At 41.0% G+C, this 20,285-nt stretch overlaps 2 protein-coding genes across 2 annotated transcripts; both read left to right on the forward strand.

The window, feature by feature from the left end:
- Positions 1-1,525: 1,525 nt before the first annotated feature.
- LOC100881540 (homeobox protein Nkx-2.5) lies at positions 1,526-4,659 on the forward strand. The gene is made up of 3 exons (XM_003703828.3): positions 1,526-2,742; positions 2,864-2,952; positions 3,162-4,659. Exons 1-3 carry the CDS (start codon positions 2,454-2,456, stop codon positions 3,888-3,890), a joined length of 1,107 nt encoding a protein of 368 aa, XP_003703876.1. The 5' UTR covers positions 1,526-2,453; the 3' UTR covers positions 3,891-4,659.
- Positions 4,660-12,106: 7,447 nt separating this feature from the next.
- Positions 12,107-18,493, forward strand: LOC100881428 (uncharacterized). The gene is made up of 3 exons (XM_003703827.3): positions 12,107-13,213; positions 16,342-16,558; positions 17,307-18,493. Exons 1-3 carry the CDS (start codon positions 12,742-12,744, stop codon positions 17,629-17,631), a joined length of 1,014 nt encoding a protein of 337 aa, XP_003703875.1. The 5' UTR covers positions 12,107-12,741; the 3' UTR covers positions 17,632-18,493.
- The last annotated feature ends 1,792 nt before the right edge of the window (positions 18,494-20,285 follow it).

The raw sequence follows: 20,285 nt of genomic DNA on the forward strand, positions 1-20,285 counted from the left end.
GCCACGCATTTACGCACGCGACTCGTGTACTCGTGTATGCGCGTAATTGTGCGTACGTTCAATGAGAATACGACAGGAATAATAAACACGCGTGTCAGCTGACAAGCGTTGCGAATCTCCGTCGCGAATCCCGATGAACCTTAATGAACGTTCCTTGTGAACGGATCTCTTCATAAGTTTACCAGATTTTTTAAAAATTACTATGTCGTTTCAACATTAAGTATCTTGAGGGATTTGAAATAATTTTTGGTAATAGAGAAATAATTTTTGAAGCGGTTTCGAACGCTTAATTATGCAAAACTCAATGAAGGGGAGACTTTCGAAATTTCACGGTCGGAGGGTTCCCAGACGCGTCTGGAGTATGTTACTTTCGACTCATCGATGTTGCAGAGTGAAAGAGCCACGAGGATCTCGTCCTGCCGTTCGACGAGTAAAATGGATTGTTTTGTTTTCGTTTCTAACCCCGTTCCCACCCTGAAACCGATATGCGATCCAATAAACCGAACACACGTTTGACAACCTTGACGCGTTTCGATTTCCAAAAACTTGACAGACCCCTTCATCCACTTCGAGAACACCCACCGTAAAATATTCGAATACAATTTGTCAGTTGAAGTATCGAATTTTATTGAATTGAACCGAGGGTAGCTAAATGATCCAGAATTTAATCGCTGCTCGATTTTAGAGGCATCGTTCATGGTATGACTGGATTGGTTCGGTTGTTCAGCCAAAGGCGGGTCTTCTGTCTTCTCCTCCGCCCCAACGTTACTCACCACGTTATGGCTGTCCCGAGGCAAAAACAGATTTGCCATCTTAATCGTCCCCCCTCACTTCCGATCACCATAATTATTATCGTCGAGGTTGCTCGCATTTTTTTGGAAGCAGATCCCCTGTTGGTCGGATCTTTCAATTTCTCGAATTAAATATGATTCATGGACCAAACATTTGTTTGCTACCATTTAAGAATCTTTAATTGACAATATATTTTCATGAATTACATTAATTTGCACCCTCATTGTTGCTGAAAAAATTATTCAAGTTCAAAATTTCAAGTGAAAGCATTTTCACTGAAATGAAATAAAAATTAAGATTTTAATTAATGTAACTCTATTTTATTACCTAATTTGCAATTCAACAATGTGGACAGCTCAAAGAATATTTCAGATTTATTAAAATTTTATTCGAACGAATATAATCAAGTTATAAACCTACCCTTACTTCTTTTTAAAAATGTACTATAAGTAGTCTCCAAAATAATGGAACATTAAACCCACTTTGAAAATATTTCTCACACCTTCAAATTTGTTTATAGACTCTTCTTGAAGACAGCGAAAATTGAATAAATCATTTTTAAGAAGTACTCCAAGTAGCTTCTTCATCAATAGCCTCCAAAAAATCTGCCCCTCAAGTAATTTACCCCATCAGAAAATTTAAAGATTTCAAAAACATTTTTCATATGTTTAAACAAATCCCCAATGACCAAACTAATTCCATTCCAAAATAGTAGTAATTAACCAAAAATCCGGAGCCACCCCTAAACTCCAAAAACATTTCTCATCTATTTAAACAAACCCCCAATGACCAAACTAATTCCATTCCAAAGTGGCAGTAATTAACCAAAAATCCGAAGCCACCCCTAAACTCCAAAAACTACTAGCTACATCGATAACCCCGAAAAAATATCCCAGTTCACTACAGATCTCGAAATCTAAGTATCTTAAAAATGTTTCTTACCTGCCGAAACAAATTAAAACGCGTGATCAGATAATCGTCAGTGCGACCACCCCGTAGAGCTGTTGGTTGTGGTGCTTGACAGGCAGATCGTGGCGTGGGTGTGCTGGTAAAAATCTCCGTTCTGGAACACCGCCACGAACACGCACACAGACACACGTGCACACGGATGATTGGTGGTGGTGTCCCAGTGTACCACGAGACCAACACTTGACTCCCTCGGAAGACCAAGTCACATTATACGTCTGTCCTCCGGCCTGACCGTTCAACCGTGACCATCCCTTGGCAGATTGCATCTCGCTTGACATTTAAACCGCGGTAATTCGTGAAACGAGACGAACGTGTGTCAACGTCGGCTCGTAACGGGCTCACTTGGATTTTATAGTTCCTCCATGCTGTTCGCGGCGCGTTTACGTCCCCCTTTATGACGTTTCGAGTGCGATTAACCCTCGAACAGGACGCTTCACGACGCAGCTCCTTCGAGTGCTTCTTTTACGATCCTTCGTGATTACCTAGTGAAATTTTCGCGTAAAACTCGATCACTGTCTTAGGAGTTTAATCACTGGATGTGCAAGACTTCTTCGCGTGAAAAATTTGTTATATGGTACCATAGAATTTTAGACAGTTTCTTTAAGAATTGAGGGATATAGTCAGTGCGACAGTGACAGTGTATTGTGACAATTGTTTCGGTAAGAGTGCAACATTCTCGAGGATGTATTAGAATGTTGTCTTCCTCGATTTCCGGAACACCCTTCAGCGTCCGCGACATTCTCAGCGAGGATCAGCAACTTGGAGCCATGGACTGCTACCCTTTACCCCATCACCAGCACCAGATTCAGCAGCAACACGTGCCTCAGGACTATTACGGATACAATGTCATGCAGGAGAACAATTGGGACGTGGAGAAGTTCAAGGAACAGTCGATGCCGACTTACCCTCATTATCCTGACTTGAGTCATGTTCAGAGCCAGATTGTTCTGCCGTATCAGGAGTCATCGGTTACGGAGGACGGTAAGTGAAACTTCATATATCTCCTTTCTTTTGAGGAGATAGACGAATATAATATATGACAATAGACGAATACAATATATGATAATAGACGAGTATAATATTCTGCGGGGTTGTTTCGCAGGTAATGTGGTCACTTCGAGCAAAACGGAGTTGAGGAAGAGCCAGTCGGGGAAGAGGACCAAACGGAAGCCCAGGGTGCTGTTCTCACAGGTAAATGAAGTTACAACCCTCTGCAATTTTGCAATTTTTAATACTTGTTAAACTAGTTCATCTCGAGAACGCAGATCATTTTCTGCTTTATCTTGAAAAGCGTTTAAGTGGTCCAGAAATCTACTTGCATCTTCCGAACACAAGTTTAAGAACACAAAATTAAATCAACCTATCCAATATCATTAAGAATGCTTCAAAATTGATTACAGACGCAAGTGTACGAGTTGGAGCAACGATTCAAGCAACAGCGATATTTAAGCGCCCCAGAAAGGGAGCTCCTAGCGCAAACGCTGAAGCTAACCAGCACCCAAGTGAAGATTTGGTTCCAAAATCGTCGGTACAAGAACAAGCGAGCGAGACTGGAAGACGCGGAGAAGCTCCAAGCTCAGAACATGAAGAACCAGTCCCTGAAGAAGATCCACGTGCCAGTATTAATCAAAGACGGAAAGCCAAACCTGCAGGAGTCCTACAACCCTCCGTACTGGTCCAACATCAGGCCAGACTTGAGCGTTTCCATGCAACCGGATTTTAGAATCAGCGAAATTCGTCTGAGTCCCGACTTTAGGCCGCCGAACGACGCGATCAGTTCCGAATTCAAACCGGAAATCAATTCTGAAATGTGCGGAAAGAACCTGAACGGCGATATACAACCTTATAGAAACAATTTGGATCCCCGACCAGGCGTTCACGATTGTCACCGGCAGATCAAGACGGAGTACAAGGTAAACGAAAGCAGCAGCGAGGTGCCGCCATTCCCGGACCTGAAGAACATCCCGACGGACTCCAAACCGATGATCAGCGACGGGAGACCGATCATGGACGTCTCCAGCAGCGATTACGGCTTCTCGAATTATCTGGGCCCTCCCAATTACCAGATGCAGTACGTGAATTACATGGAACAGGTGCCCATGGACCAGAATTTGCAACGACTGTGGTAGAACGCGTGGTGAAAAGACTGTACCCACTGGTGGGAACTTGCCTTTTGTAGCTGGAGCCTGATTTTATTTTTTACTCAAATATTTTGCAGTACACTTTCGTTGTATTGTGATACAAATCGATTCGAATAGCCATCGATGGTCGGCGATATATTATAATGGCGATATTTGATATTGCAGTGACTATTTAGGATAGTAAATATATTCTGATAGGAGCGTCTCGGTGTAACAGTGGCAATATAACGAGAGTGTGCTGTATTTATAAAATCAATTCGACGGACAGTTTGCATCCACAACTTCTATGAACATGTAAATTGTCACGCGCGTATTAAACAAGTTTAGTTGCAAATTTAGTGACTAGTTTCCCAAAGAAAAGAAGTGCGAAACGTTACCAAAAGGTAGCCAAAGATTAATCACTTAGGGTGTAACATTTAATCATCGCGATTCGATAGCTTTAAGTTCGAGATAGTTAAGGCAGCTGTGTTTTATATATATATTTTTTGTCTTCTCTCTTTTAGTTAGATAAGTTACCCTCTTCGAAATAGTAACGCTGTTCAAGAGGCCCGAACGGAAATTGCTTCAAGTGGCCTTTGCGGAAACACCAGTTACTCCGTATTCCGCAGACCTGGTGTTTCTGGCTCCATCTTTTTTTCGTCCTTTTCCGTTTCCCTCGAGCGTGAACCTCTTTTCGAGAAACTGCGATCTCATTGTAATTTTCCAATGTGCATTCGAGGCATGGACGATGTGACAATAAAGTATTAAACCTATGGTACATTATTTTTATCATTTATCGTACTGTGTTCTCCTTTGATTTTCCTACGAATGATCTTGTCAAATTTTCTGATCAGGAGATCGCTTTGAGAACTCTTTAATTTTCTTCGGTTTCACATATTTTCCTTCGAACTTCATTTTCGAATTTTGTTACCGTGAGTCATTTGAAATTTTCGAGATTTTCCATTGCGACGCGTTAATATCCTCTGGTGGGCAGTCCTTCCGGCGCGTAAATTCGCCGCGCAGCTCGATAAAACCGAAAATATGGCGAAATGGCATTTATAAATAGGTGAGTTCTGACAGCTTGAGCGAAGCCATGGGTGCCTTTTAGGTTATCGCGCGAGCACGACGGGTCATCTGGCAGTCAAGTGCCTTCACATAGACGATTCAACGTCGGCGTAATCGTTGTTCATGGTGCTACCGCTGCCATAAAGGACCATGGGAACAAGCTGATAAAAATGTCGCTGCTGATATGTCGGGGTAGGGCCCCGGGCAGCTCACGTGGCTTTCCCATACGCTCTCACCTTCTCGCAGACCACCATTTCCACCGGGAACTGCACCGCCTCTGTGCACCTGCACGCACCTGCCAGCACTTGTTACTCCTGGTCTGCTCCGTTTTACTCTCTGGACGAGTTCCAGATGCGAGGCACCAGTTACAACGACCTCCAACTAAGCGTTAATTTCAGCTTCCAACCCCGCGATAATGTTGCTGTTAATTGGTCCGCTCTTTTTTCGGACCGTTCGGTCGCGATTCGCTTGATTTATGTTCCAACGAATGATTTATCGTTGATGGGAATTGCTTGATTAAGACTGGTGTAAATCATCCCGAATAAGATTGTACCGCTTAATTGTGGTCGTTCGCGCCGGATTTCTGCGGCAATTTCGGCGAGGAGGTTTGGGTAATAAATATTTATAGAACGCGTGGAAATCTAACGCAAGGTGGTATGTGGATAGTGGAGAGTCCGCAAGGTCACTGATTTGCAAATTTTGAGAATTTGCTGATAGGGAAATTTAGAAATGTAGGAATCTGTGGAACTAGAAATCTGGAATTTAGAAATCTTGCAATATACGAATCTAGTAATCTAGCAATCTAGTAATATACGAATCTAGCAATCTACCAACCTAGCAATCTAGCAATCTAGCAATCCATCAATCTAGCAATCTAGCAATCGACCAATCTACCAATCTAACAACATATGAATCTAGCAATCTAGCAATCTAGCAATCTAGCAATCTAGCAACCAGCAATCTATCAATCTATCAATCTATCAATCTATCAATCTATCAATCCATCAATCCATCAATCCATCAATCTATCCATTTATCAATCCATCAATCCATCAATCCATCAATCTACTAATCTATCAATCCATGAATCCACCAATACACCAATCCACCAATCCATGAATCCACAAATCCATGAATCCACCAATCTATGAATCCACCAATCCACCAATCCACCAATCCACCAATCCACCAATCCACCAATCCACCAATCCACCAATCCACCAATCCACCAATCCACCAATCCACCAATCCACCAATCCACCAATCCACCAATCCACCAATCCACCAATCCACCAATCCATGAATCCACAAATCCATGAATCCACCAATCTATGAATCCACCAATCCACCAATCCACCAATCCACCAATCCATGAATCCACCAATCCATGAATCCACCAATCCACGAATCCACCAATCCACCAATCCACCAATCCACCAATCCACCAATCCACCAATCCACCAATCCACCAATCCACCAATCCACCAATCCACCAATCCACCAATCCACCAATCCACCAATCCACCAATCCACCAATCCACCAATCCATGAATCCACCAATCCACCAATCCACCAATCCACCAATCCACCAATCCACCAATCCACCAATCCACCAATCCACCAATCCACCAATCCACCAATCCACCAATCCACCAATCCACCAATCCACCAATCCATGAATCCACCAATCCACCAATCCACCAATCCACCAATCCACCAATCCACCAATCCACCAATCCACCAATCCACCAATCCACCAATCCACCAATCCACCAATCCACCAATCCACCAATCCACCAATCCACCAATCCATCAATCCACCAATCTATCAATCCACCAACCCACCAATCCACCAATCCACCAATCCACCAATCCACCAAACCACCAATCCACAAATCCACCAATCCACCAATCCACCAATCCACCAATCCACCAATCCATCAATCCATCAATCCACCAATCTACCAATCTACAAATAAAAAATATAAAAATTAGAATTGAGAAATACAGGAATCTAGAGATTGCGGAATGCAACTAAATGCACGAAACAGAATTTTCCAGCCCGTCCGTCCGGCCCGAATTCTAAAAGCCCCATTAGGATGTCGTGTACTCGCATAATCAATCACCGGACGTTCAACGCTGAAACACGATCTTATTTGCTTGCAAAAGGAACCATCATGGAAAGGCTGATGCTGTGCAAATAGAGACACGAGTGCATATGCATAAAGTTGTACGTGGATCGTTTGGATTTATTTAGAGACGATCCTGTCCTTCCGGCGCTCATTAATCATACCGTGACCGTCATACTCCTTCTTTTTCAGACTGAATCGATGCATTATATTACACGATACTCATCAAGCGTTTCAAATTATTCACAGTCAATTTTTACTGTCCAATAAAAAACTTGTAGTGTATAGTCTTCGTTATGTAATGTTGCAATTAAATTTATGGAGTAGGATTGATTTTAATGATTTGACTCTGTGATTGAAGTGTGTCAATGATTAATTACGGTCTACCGAGTTAGAGCATGACGTCAATGATCGGAAATGTGACTTCACGAAGTTCTAGTTGTAGTTACGAAGGTTTTGCTTCTGAATTATAGATTCATGAATTTTTATCTCAAAATTTTTCAACATAGACATAGTTAAATTTTCATAAACTTTTCGTTGCTATTTCTATTAGTTTTTTTTTTAAATTAATTTAAGTATTTCTCGTATCTGCAGTCGGTAAGGTAGGAGACTTCGCACAGGAATCTACTTTATCTGTTGAAGACATAGTAGGTTATCTACTTTACCTACAGTCGGGAACTAAGAAAGCTTCGAGCTTTCTCTACATCGTTCATATTCTACTGCACTCTATGTTGCAGAGTGAGAAAGATATTCTACTCTTTATTAACGCTCAATAAGTTATTTCTCATTTTTCTAAATATAAATTCAGTTTGATTATTATCTCGAAATTACCTGCTATTTAAATCAGTGGTTAATTGGACACTAAAGTAAACTTTCCATAATCCAAAATAGCTCAGCTGTCATTCGCCTTTGAAATCCTCATTAATGCTAGAATCTAGGTATAAACGTCCGAAAATAGTTCCAATAAACCATCCTATCCACAAACTACCGGAACCATTAAAAGAACAGAAATTTCTGCTGTCATCTCAGCGCGCAGCAATCAACTCTAACAAGCAACGTGCTCCAATTCCAGTTTCAATTTCCCTCGACTCCATTATCAAACTCTTGCATTTAAAATTTATAAAACTCCCTCAATCCAAATTCAGCAGCTCAAGGGTTGCCAAAATTAAAGTGATCAAAGTTAATAAAAAGAAAGGAAGTCCCAAACAGTATCGAAAGCAATTTGGTTTTTATAGCCAGAACTGTAGCGTATTGAATGAACAGCAAAAGATCGAAGGAGAGGAGGCAGGACGCAAAGGTAAACGCAAAGGAGCGAGGATGAAAGGAGAGGAAGAAGTAAATGAGCGAGAGCGGTGGCGGCAGCGTATACTAAGCACTAATATTACATCTCTGAACTGACAGACGTGCGGACTTTAAAACCCAAGACTAACAAACAGTTAGCAGTCATCCGGTCTTCTTGTTTTTATATTCTTATGCCCGCCCATAGAGCACACGCACCGCTCGCGGCTCTTTCGACCCCCGATGTTCGTTACTTTCGTACGTGTCGTCGAAAACGCCAGTTACCGTCGCCCACAAATTTCCTGTCGATCTTCGAGGAATCCGTCTCATCTCTATTTTACGTGCCGCAGTCTGCTCGCTTCGCAGACACTGCCATTTTAACCCTTTGAGTACCGAATTATTTCAAGATTTTTATGAGACGGATTTAATTTGTGGCTATATGGATTGATATATAAAAGTAATGCATGCTTCTGACGAGATGACGAGTCTCACTCGTCGAATGTACCCAAAGGGTTAATTTATACGAACGAATATACGTTGTAACAAATAATTCCACAAATCGATCTTCTAGAGCTTGGTTCGATACTCAAAGATGCACTCTGCCATGCTGAGTGCACGAGATAGAAAGAGTTCCATAAAATTTCCGGATCTCAGCTGCGGCTATTTATAAAGCGCGAAAGAAAGAGCGATTTTAGAGCGGTTACGACCGGTCAGTCGAAAGTGGTCGGCAATCCCGTATTCTCTAGATCGCTCGAAAGGGTAGCAAGGGGTGGAAAAAAGAAATATCCGAGTGGTGGAATCGAACTCGTAAGAAAAGCGAATCGCGAAGCAAGTACAAGGACGAAGAGGGGTAGAGAACTGGTCTCGGAGGGTAACTGAAATAAGGTATAATTTTCCGCGCCAATTAAGGTCTTTAAGAATTGCGACCAATTGAGCGGGAGGGTCAGGGCTCAGCTTTAGGGGAGAAGATGTACCGCCATCCCCCTATAATTTATTATTGATTAGATCGAATCGAGAAAAAGAGAGTCGAAGACCTGGATCACGCAGCTTCGTCTTCAAGATCGCCTTTTCAAGACGGAGTTGGCCTTATCTGACCCTATGCTCATAGCCCTCGAGTAATAGGGAAATGATGGACTTCGTTTTTCCGGTTCGATTACTCGCCACCTGCTAATTGACGAGTAGCTGAAAAAGGAATGCTACTCTTTTAAGGTTCAAATTCTGGTTCTTGAATGATTTTTTCGGTAATCCTTTACAAGTATAAATTCATCACGTATGGCTATATCTGAAGATATTTATATTAATCACACCATGTCTGTATGATTATATGTCATGTCTGTATGATCAGCTTACAGGGTGAAAGTACAGAGAAACATAATGTGTCTCGTTCTTAATTAAGACTCAATTAACCCCTTGCCGTGCCATTTATTTATGAGGTGCGTCAGCCAAGACTAACCATTCAGGACTATAACATTAAAACGAACAAAGAAAATTAAAATGTTCTAAGTATTTTATATTCAGGGATCCTTGACAACGCAAATTATAGTTGGATTTAAAATTCAAGTTGAAGAGTATTCAAAATTTGAGTAACATTAATCACATTTGAGTTGTGAGTGCGTCACGAGTGAGACTCGTCAAAGCACGGGAAGGGGTTAATTCTATTTGAGGTTTCATTTTAAAACAGAAACGAGAGCTTCAAAATAAGGGTTCTCTCCTAATTTTTGCAACTATACTCTATACTTTCACGAGTAACCCTAAGAAGTATCTACGAAAGTGTACAGCCCTCTAATTATATAATATACTAAAAATGACAGTCTAGTCGTAAACGGAATTGCAAGAAATATCGCGAAAGGAACGTAGAATTATTTCCTCGTCGATATCTGGAACGCGTACGAGGCCATCATCGGATCAAGTGAGGCGTGATCCACGCTCCTGTGGTTCACACTTAATTAAACCGCCATAGGAACTCGGCTGACAGCACGTGGCGGACAATGCTGCAAGTCTTTAGCGGCGATTGTTATGTAAAGCACACCCTATATATGCACCGCGTTGCTTCTCTCGACTCGATACGAGACGAAGTACGTGGAACTGGCTTCTCTATCTACGTACATCCGAGGAACTTTTTCGAAGTAGATCTAGGTACCTCGCCGTTTATCGCCCTTCGTGATGAAAAGGTTCCTCGAGTTACTTAAATGGTATTAAATACAATTTGAACAATAGAATTATCCTTGTTAGGTGAGATGATCCAAATCATCTGCTTCGAAGAATGATGCAAATCATCAGAGAAGTGGCAAATAGTTCAAAGAAAAGTTTCAGGACTCTTACATGTTTAGCAATGTATGTACATCTATGATGTACATTTTGTTACACTATTTATTGAATTTCGAAATATGTATCTATTTCCTTGCATGCAAATTAAACTACTTGTGATAAAGACATGCAGACTTCTTAATTTGCAAAAAATTCCTTAATCATATTATTCAATTAGAACAATTTAAAGTATATGATTATGAAAATAGTTCATAAATCTCCTATGTTGAAATGACGCTTGCAATAAATATTTCATTTAATTCAACATAGGCGACGAGATAACACGTCCAAGTAACCAGCTGAATCACGAAAGCATTAAACTTGTAATAATTTCAAATTCAAATTCCGACTGTAAGTTGTAGCAGTTTCATGGTTGAAGCATCATCAAAATTTCGCCGAATAGTTTCACGCAAGGGGTACTTTCTGGAAGTAGAGCTCCTTTCGTTTCGAAAGTCTCGCAACCCTTCGACTACCACCCCTCGACGTCGCTACCCTGAAAAAAGCAGCGGAGGATCCCACTCTGGTCTCGCGACTCGTCGCCACGAAGCCGACAGAGCTTCTAGGAATCGTGGATTGGCTCGATGGTAAAAGCTACGACCCGGAGAGTCGCGGGGATTGGTTGTAGGGCGAGGCTTGCGTCGTGACGGAAGCGTCGCCAGAGCACCCGCGTCCAACCTGGACTTCGTGTCAAGCTCCACCTACGCTCCGACCCGCGAAACTCGAATTTCCGCCGAGCGTATTCCGCTCGAGACGACGGAAGCGTAATCGTCGCGCATTTGGTGCTCGAAAGGGGTGAACGCGAGGGGTAAGTTACGGGCTGCAAAACGAAGACTACTTTCATTTGTTAATCCTACTGTCGTTTTTTTGAGGAAGATAGTAATTGTGTTTATCTGATACTTAAGGGGTTATTAAGGGATGATAGTGTAAGGGATAATTGTACAAAGATGATGAAAAAGTAATTGTAGAAAGATGTTGAAGATCTTCAAAATCTTTTGACACTGTTGATTCAAAATTAAGAGGTTCAGATTTGATGTAGATACATATACAAGATCTTAAGTCGATTAGAAAATTTGTATCAAGATTTAACAAGCTGATTGTTGTTGCTACAGTTACTTCATAGTAAGGCCTCCGTCAATACGAATACAGGTAAACAAGCAGATAATACCACCTTATTTCGTGTTAGTTTAGTTAGTGACAATTTTACCCTCCTCACAATAAAATAAAATTAAATCTAAGAACTTCACTGAATCATATATAACCTTGAAGACCAGTTTGACTAACCAGAAGTACATAAAAAGTAACAACCCCATAATTGGCCTAAACATTCCATTTACTAATGCTCCCAGTAAAATTCATTAATTCTATTAATTTTTTAATTCCAAAAATTTACAACTTGAAAATTAACAATATGTGGGCGAATTGTAAAACGAGATTGAAACAGTTTGCAGCGAAGGCCAATTGCACGAGAAACATCGTTCAGCCATTCATCCGAAGGATCAATTTAAGTCAGCCAGTTAGGCGGGGGAGAGGGTTAAGGAGCAGCCAAGAGACGCGTGAAAAACCGTGTCCTGAAGATCGAAAAAGGAGCAGAAAGAGTAAGAGGAATGGTCGTAAGTCGCGATCGACGAGAACCAGAGAGTGGAGGGATGTTTGGCTGGTGGGGGTGGCTGGCATAGAAGGGGAAGATAGCGGGGAAGGGAAGAAGGAAGCTGACGGCGAAGTGGCCGCAGACTAATTCGAAAAATAAGTCTCCACGCGCGACAAGCACACTTGACCGAAGCACACTCGCCGCGAAAGGGTGCACGCGGTCCGCCTCGAGTGCTCGCGAGTGACAATTAATTATTTCTACCGTTTCGCGAACGTGGAATTACCGTGACTTCCCTCTTGAAAAGTGCACGTGACAATTTTCTGAGGATCGAGACAAGTGTAAAGATGCAACCTGAAAGTTTACCTCTTCGTGAAGAATGACGGTTAAAAAAATGAAAGAAGCTAACTAGTCTTTCCAGAAAGAAGGACGATCATTCTTCAAATTATCCAAACCATAACTGAAAGTATAATTGAGAGTATAATTATAAGAAGATATGTCAGAGATCATGGACGAAGAGAAAAGCGAGACTTCTCCAAAACCCTCTCAACTGACCCCCTTCAGCATCGCGGACATCCTCAGTAGAAGAACCTCTTACCCCAGCCACGAACGACGGTCTTCAGAGTCGGAAGAAGCACACGCAGCGTCGTTCGCCAAGAAACGAGACTATGATTCCTCCGAAGGCGAGTACAAAGAAGGTCAACTGGACCAGGACCCCAATCAGATGGCTCGATTTTCGCGGCTGTCGTCGCCCGATCTCAGCGTGGCTCGTGAGCTGGATATATTAACCAGGAACCTGGTTCACGCAAACATCACCAGTTTCGGCACTATTCCACACCTGTCACAGGGGACGTTTAAACACCTTGAGAGTCTGGGGAACATGGCTACTTATCAGCCGGTCAAGGAGAGGGAGGCCTCGCAGAGGCAGCAGGACGAGGCGCTGGATATGAGCAAGAATAAATATTTGGGTGAGTACGGATTTTACTAGAAGCTTTGAAGGTTGGTTACTAATTTGTTATGTAACTAATTGGTTACTAAGTTTAATGGGGAGGGTTGGTATATGGTGGGAGACATTTTTGATGAGTTGCTAACTACTGTATATGGCACAGTTGCTACCCTATTACCTATACGTATACGTATACACTTTGCTGAAATTTGGATACATCTCGCAAGTAATATTTCTTGCACGTGAAATATAAAATAGAAAGCTTTAATTGTAGAATAGAACCACCTTTCACATAATCACGATTACACTGTCTTCCTACGCATGGTCGTTTCCACTGCGTCATTGAAGCCACTACTTGCACATCTCGTCCACTACAGCTTCGAGGTATTTTCATTGATAAAAATTGGATCTAGGTCTGAAACTATGAAACAAACCAGTAAGAGATCCAACCATATCGATGACCCAATCCGTCGATAACTAAACAGAAGCGAATTAAGAGAGCATGTACTTAGATGTCGAGTTCCCGTTGCATCCTCCGTTCCCTTCTGGGTGATCGTGTGTCTGCCACGAGGATGCAAGGCTTAAGAGATCATTTAGGCCTCCCCGGTATCCTTGTAACAGGCGAGCTTTTCAAGGGTTTTTTAAGTTAACCCGAGCGCAGATAACGTGATCGAATGTAATTTTAGTAGCATAAGTGGTGCTCGACCAGGCAGACGTCACAAGTGGCCGCCACTCTGCTTCTTGCACTTGTTCGATCCCTGGCCACACTGTTGCTCTGTGTCTTGGATCGCCGCAAAAACAAATTTAGATCAAGGTTACCGGGACTGATTCCGAAGAAATCAGTTTTCTTTTGTCGAAAGGGCTTGCACGGTTCCAATTATGCTCGCTGTTGATTCGCGAAACAGTTAGCTAACGCGGGACCTGCAATTAAGTAATTTCTTCGTACCTGGGACTAGTTCGCGACAAATGCCGGGGGTGAAGAGCAGGCACGACCTGGCACCGATTCAAGAATCACTCGGCAAATTACGAATCCCTCTTTTACCCTGCTACGGCTATCACTTAATACGGTAATGGACCTACGAAGCAGTTTTGTACTGGGTTTACTTCTGACCTCTTTCGCTATTAAGTTTTTAGGAAACGTAAGGGTTGACACGTGTTAGCTATTGATAGTCTCAATAGCGTCATTGAATTATTAGACTAATAACTCCGATCGTGATCTTCATATTAATTTTATTAGAGTTGACTTATTAAATCGATAAAGTCAGAATTTGAACGGATTCACCCCTAATGTTGGCCATCGTCGATGCACCAAAATCAATCTACACAATGTGTACAGACATTGACAATAATATAGCGTATATTGTTTTTTGATGAAAATTTGTACAACGCAAGTTGAAATTGTAGAGTATCAAGTTGCTAGTTGACCGTCGGTACCACTGTGATCGCAATACAGTCGTCGTAGTGAAAGGATTAATATTTATAGTAAACTACCCCTGTTTAAGAGTGAAATCTCAAACTAATCTGCGTTATCACTGTCCAAGATTGACGTCACTGTAGCGAACCCTCTCCTATTATATTTCCCTATGCAGCCAAAACCTAAAGTCCACACTGTCATAGCGAAAGGGTTAATATTCCCAACCTATCATCTCTAATCTATTAATCTCTGTTACCAAGAACCTAAACCTCAGAACCACAAACAACCCCTTACATCTTTCACCTAACCAGAACTTTAACTTATCACCTCAGTAGTTTTGTCTTCCCCATCAGTATTAGCGACTATTAACGACCATCAGTATTATGTAAATGATTATGAAAGTCCACGTAATTCATCATATACCCTAAGAGACCCTATTACGTGAAAATAATCAGCATTCTTGGCGATGGAAGACCCTCGTAAAAGGATAAGGTTTCATTTGACCAGCGTTTAAGGTCCATATCAATTTATTTGAAAACGATGAGAGCAATGCTTGGAAGGTGTACGAAGAAGGGTCATCTCGATGTAATCGGAGTGAGAGCAAACGGCACTTGCTGCTCTCGAACACTCTCGATGTAGGACGCGTAGGAGATGTTTGACGAGCGTCAGAGGAGGGACGCATTAGCTGGACGAGATGGCATACGAGTTGACGTCGAAAGTGATCAAATATAGATCTCTCTAAATGCTTTGGGTCCCCCGAACGGTAGCCACTGCTGATAAACATTGACGCAGGATGGGGAAAACGACCTGGACCACGTACGAAATAATTATGATGTCAGACTCGACTGTTTTTCTATGTGGAATTTTTGGATTGGAGCTTGATTTATGGATTGCAGCTAGGGAGGATAGAACCTTGAGGAAAATTTAATATTACAATTCTTCGAAGTTGCAAGGTCTTTAAATTTCCAGACCTCCAAATTTTCAAGTTAATTCCTAAATTCCAAATTTTGAATAAACCCTAAACCCCAAATTTTTAGGTTTCCCCATTTCCGAATCCTAACGTTACCAAAGTACCCACTTGCCAAATGTCTAAGTGCCCAAATTTCTAAAATACGAAATGTGCCAATTTCCGAATTCCAAAATTCCAACTTCCAAGCTCCCAACTCTAAAATATCCAAATTCCTAAATTCCCAACTTCCTAACTTTAACAAATACGTTCAAAAATTGATACAACCCGTAAGAAAGAAAAAATAGTAGGAAAGTATCGTTGGTTAATAACAAAGCTTGGAGCTAAAAGCGCTCGATGCCAGAAGCTCGGAAAACAAAGTGACCGAGGGGGAGAATTTCAGGAGGTACACACACGAGCATGCACTCGATTGCAACCGGTTAAACTTAGAGGAGAATTACCGTGGAACAGCAGCGTAAACATGTCGGAGTAGCGAGTGCACGTGTTAATGTTTGAACGAGACATCAAAAGCGGGCGGAACTCTCCGATCGTTCGTTCGCCGCTTCTATGGCTGTCCGAGGATGGTTACTCCATCTTCCTCCTCTCCTCGCGCGGGAAAACGTTTGATTTATGGTCCGCGGTAGATCATCGGTTGCCAATCTACGTGTTTGTTTGCGCTCGAATTTGCTGAACCTCGAATCGATTTCCTCTTTAAAGTCCGCCTTTAACGAGATCGAGCGGTGCGTCATGCGCGAGAATATCTGAGCCGAGCGTCTCGTTTCTTTTGCAGAGGACGGAGAAGAGGATATGTTCGAGGCACAGAATCATGGACAAAATCTGCAGAGCAGAAAGAAACGGAGCAGAGCGGCCTTTTCTCACGCGCAGGTTTACGAGCTCGAGAGAAGATTCGCTGCACAGAAATACCTGTCGGGGCCGGAGAGGGCGGACCTCGCGAGAGGACTCAAGCTGACGGAGACGCAAGTCAAAATCTGGTTTCAGAACAGACGGTACGGGACTCTTTGTTACTTCGCATTTTTGTTATTTGAAATTTTTGGTAATTTAAGAATTACTCGTTTGGGGAGATTTATGATTGCGTACGATTCCAGTTTGATTCAATTATATTCTTCTTCTTGTTCCTGTGTCATTACACACATGTTACGTATGTTATGTTAGGACACTTATGGTGTATGCATAATTACATACATTTATGATACACTATACTTTATACATTTTACATTAGACATTAAATGGTAGACATTGCACATTGCACATTGTTCAGTTTATATTATACATTGCACATTACATGTCACACATTGCATGTCACACATTAGATACACTTAAGACATAGTACATCATATATTATACATACCATTATACATTTTACATTAGACATTAGATGATGGACATTACACATTGCACATTGTTCAGTTTACATTATACATTGCACATTATATGTTACACATTGCATGTCACACATTAGATGCACTTAAGACATAGTACATCATATATTATACATACCATTATACATTTTACATTAGGCATTAGATGATGGACATTACACATTGCACATTGTTCAGTTTACATTATACATTGCACATTACATGTTACACATTGCATGTCACACATTAGATGCACTTAAGACATAGTACGTCATATATTATACATACCATCATACATTACACGTTACATATTACAGTTGCATTAATTAATAATTATGTGTATATACACAATTAAAAAGAATTGATCTGGTTACAGATACAAGACGAAGAGACGACAGCAACAGGAGCTAGGCGCGTTAGTTAATTCCGGAAACGCGAGGCGCGTGGCTGTACGCGTTTTGGTGCATCCGGACGAGCATTTGAGGGGATTGCCACTTCGTGGTTCCGGCCAACTTCCCGGGCAAATGTCTGCCCCGCAAATTCATCCCGCGAACAAAGCGCTCAGTGGTTTCCCGTACTACTGTCTCCCCTATCATCCCCTGCTCTGCCCGCCCCTTCACTCTACTCATATTCAGGTACAAAACACGATCACGCCGGACCTCGATCCGAGTCAGTTGGCGAAAATGAACGACGAGAAATAAATCGTTGATGTTGAAACCCGCGGTCGCTCGTTCGAATCCAGTTATCGATTGTGGATACGTAAACCGACCATTTTGTCGTTCTCCAAAGCGGATTATTTAATTCGTGACTCTTGTGTTAATAACTGGGTAACCTTTTCGTATTTAGAAATTTATCTTTTCACATATTTTTTATTGTTCGATGTGCCTTTATTTCAAGGTACTTAGTTCGGTGTACACTTTTATTGACATAAGGGTTAGTAGCGGTAAAACTAGTCCATCCGTTGCTCCATCTTGTTTGTTGCATTACTGGAAGTTAATATTCGAAATATTGATTCGATTTGTAATTATATTTTTAACGGGGTCGAAGACATTGCATTGTAAACCTGAATTACACACGAGACATTCTACTTCCATGTATTATTCCAATCACGATACTGCGAACGGTTAAAGAGCACAATTAATCTCGTAGTGTACAATTCTAATATGCGTTATACCTACTTATAAATATACGCAGTCTAGGAAGAGGATCGTGTAAATTAGCGTGTAAATAATTGTATAAAATAAAACCGAGTCGAACGGTATCGGTGAATATTTATTCTGAGGCCTCAAGACGTTCCACCAAATCCGTGCACATCGTACAATTATCTCGGTAGAGAACTATATTCGCGCGGTTCGTTGAAAAGGTTTGGAATGTGTCCATAAAACGAAACGAATTCAATTAAGAGATAAAACAGAAGCGTTTAAGAAACGATCAACAGCGTTTTTGGTGGCTCGCGTGCAATAAAACCGATACCGATTTAGCGTAATTACACCATTGTTTCTGCGTACCTATGTGATGATACAGATTTATGCAAATATACATGGTTCATTAAAAAAGAAAAAAAGCAAGAGTGTTTGTACGTTTTTACCCCCTTAAAGAGGCCTCGCTCGAGCATCACGGAGGAGATCGTAAAAAACTTGACGTGCTTGACCCGAGACATCTTCCAAACAAGTGTATACCTCTTTTCTCGAGCTACGGCGTGTTATTTTATGCTTGTTTCTGAGAGCAACGTGGAGACGTCAACATTTTTTGCCTTATAAAGATCCATTCGATGCTGAGAGATAAAAAATAAACGGAGCAACTAATCTTCGTACTGAATTTGTCAACTGAATCACTTAACCAAGTTACTTTATTCGTTTTGTCATATATTTTCTCTTTGGAGAGTTATGTGACATCGTTTAATCTCACAGACAATTTCTTTTGATTCAGAAATCTAGAAGATAATAAAAGGTCAGGGGTTTGTTTGGAAGGTTATGATCTAAAAGGTTGCAGCGATGAAAAGGTTGCAAATATAAGTTACAGCTCTGTTCTGACAAATACAGATTTGATGTGGTTCTAACAAAGATTTTACGGAGTGCAACTGATTAATTAAATTGAAAAGTCAACGCGAATATCAGATAGAACTGACTTTCCCATAAGAGTTTTAATAGCTCCATCTGGGTGGGCCCGACAGACATCAGATATGTTTATTCAGACGCGGAGACGAGCAGACTTAACCGACGGACAGAGGAAAAAAGGCTAGATCTGACACTCATCTGTTATAAACAAAGGAGTTACATTATCCTCCTCAAAAGGGCCTTTACGCCTCGATCTGCATAAAAAGGAGTGAGTGTTCAAAGAACACGCCGCTCGGACCCCTCCGAATCGTCCAAAGTCATCTTCCTCGTCGGAACACTTTTCTTAGCTCCATTCCTTTCTTCCACTTGCACTCGAGCATTTATTATTTAAAACTATACTCTTTTATTAGTTGTACTTGAATCGCGAGATAACATTTATTTAGTAGGAAGATGAGGAAGAAGATGAGGAACAAGATGAGCTTGCATCTTGTTTACTGAGTAGGCAGATGATAATCTTTATTAAATTTGGTGTAGCATTTTGCTAAAATGTTCTACGAGGTAAGCTTCAATGTTAAACATGATAATATTTATTAAATTTGACGTAGCTTTTTACTAAAATGTTCTACGAGGTAAGCTTCAATGTTAAACATGATAATCTTTATTAAATTTGACGTAGCTTTTTACTAAAATGTTCTACGAGGTAAGCTTCAATGTTAAACATGATAATCTTTATTAAATTTGGTGTAGCTTTTTGCTAAAATGTTCTACGAGGTAAGCTTCAATGTTAAACATAATAATCTTTATTGAATTTAGTGTAGCTTTTTACTAAAATGTTCTACAAAGTAAGCTTCAATGTTAAACACACATTTATTGAAGGTAAAGTTGACACATAAATTGGACAAATCTGACAAAAGTGACATTGCATTTCGTATAAGTAAATCAAAGAATAAATGAAATTTGTTAATCCTATTCGTGTTAACACTAAACCTACCGGCATATAATATGTACTTAACTTGAAATTAAAAATGAAGTTGAAAAATAGATAAACGAATTAGTGCACACATTTATTCTTTATCTAAATCAATGCTGATTTGAAGGAATGTATTTTTGCAATATGTGTACCTTATAATAAGAAACATATGGAGCCGTCATTTGGTTTGGTAGTTTCAGTGTTAATGTCAGTGTATCATTAAAAAAAATTGGACAAACGAAAGATGGAATTCGAAGGTAATTAAAATCGTTGGCAGGTAGACCATCAACGACAAAGTTGACTCGTAGGAACGAGCCAGAGATCGGTC

This window comes from Megachile rotundata, chromosome 9 (assembly GCF_050947335.1).
Source record: "Megachile rotundata isolate GNS110a chromosome 9, iyMegRotu1, whole genome shotgun sequence".
NCBI classification, from domain to species: Eukaryota; Metazoa; Arthropoda; class Insecta; order Hymenoptera; family Megachilidae; genus Megachile; species Megachile rotundata.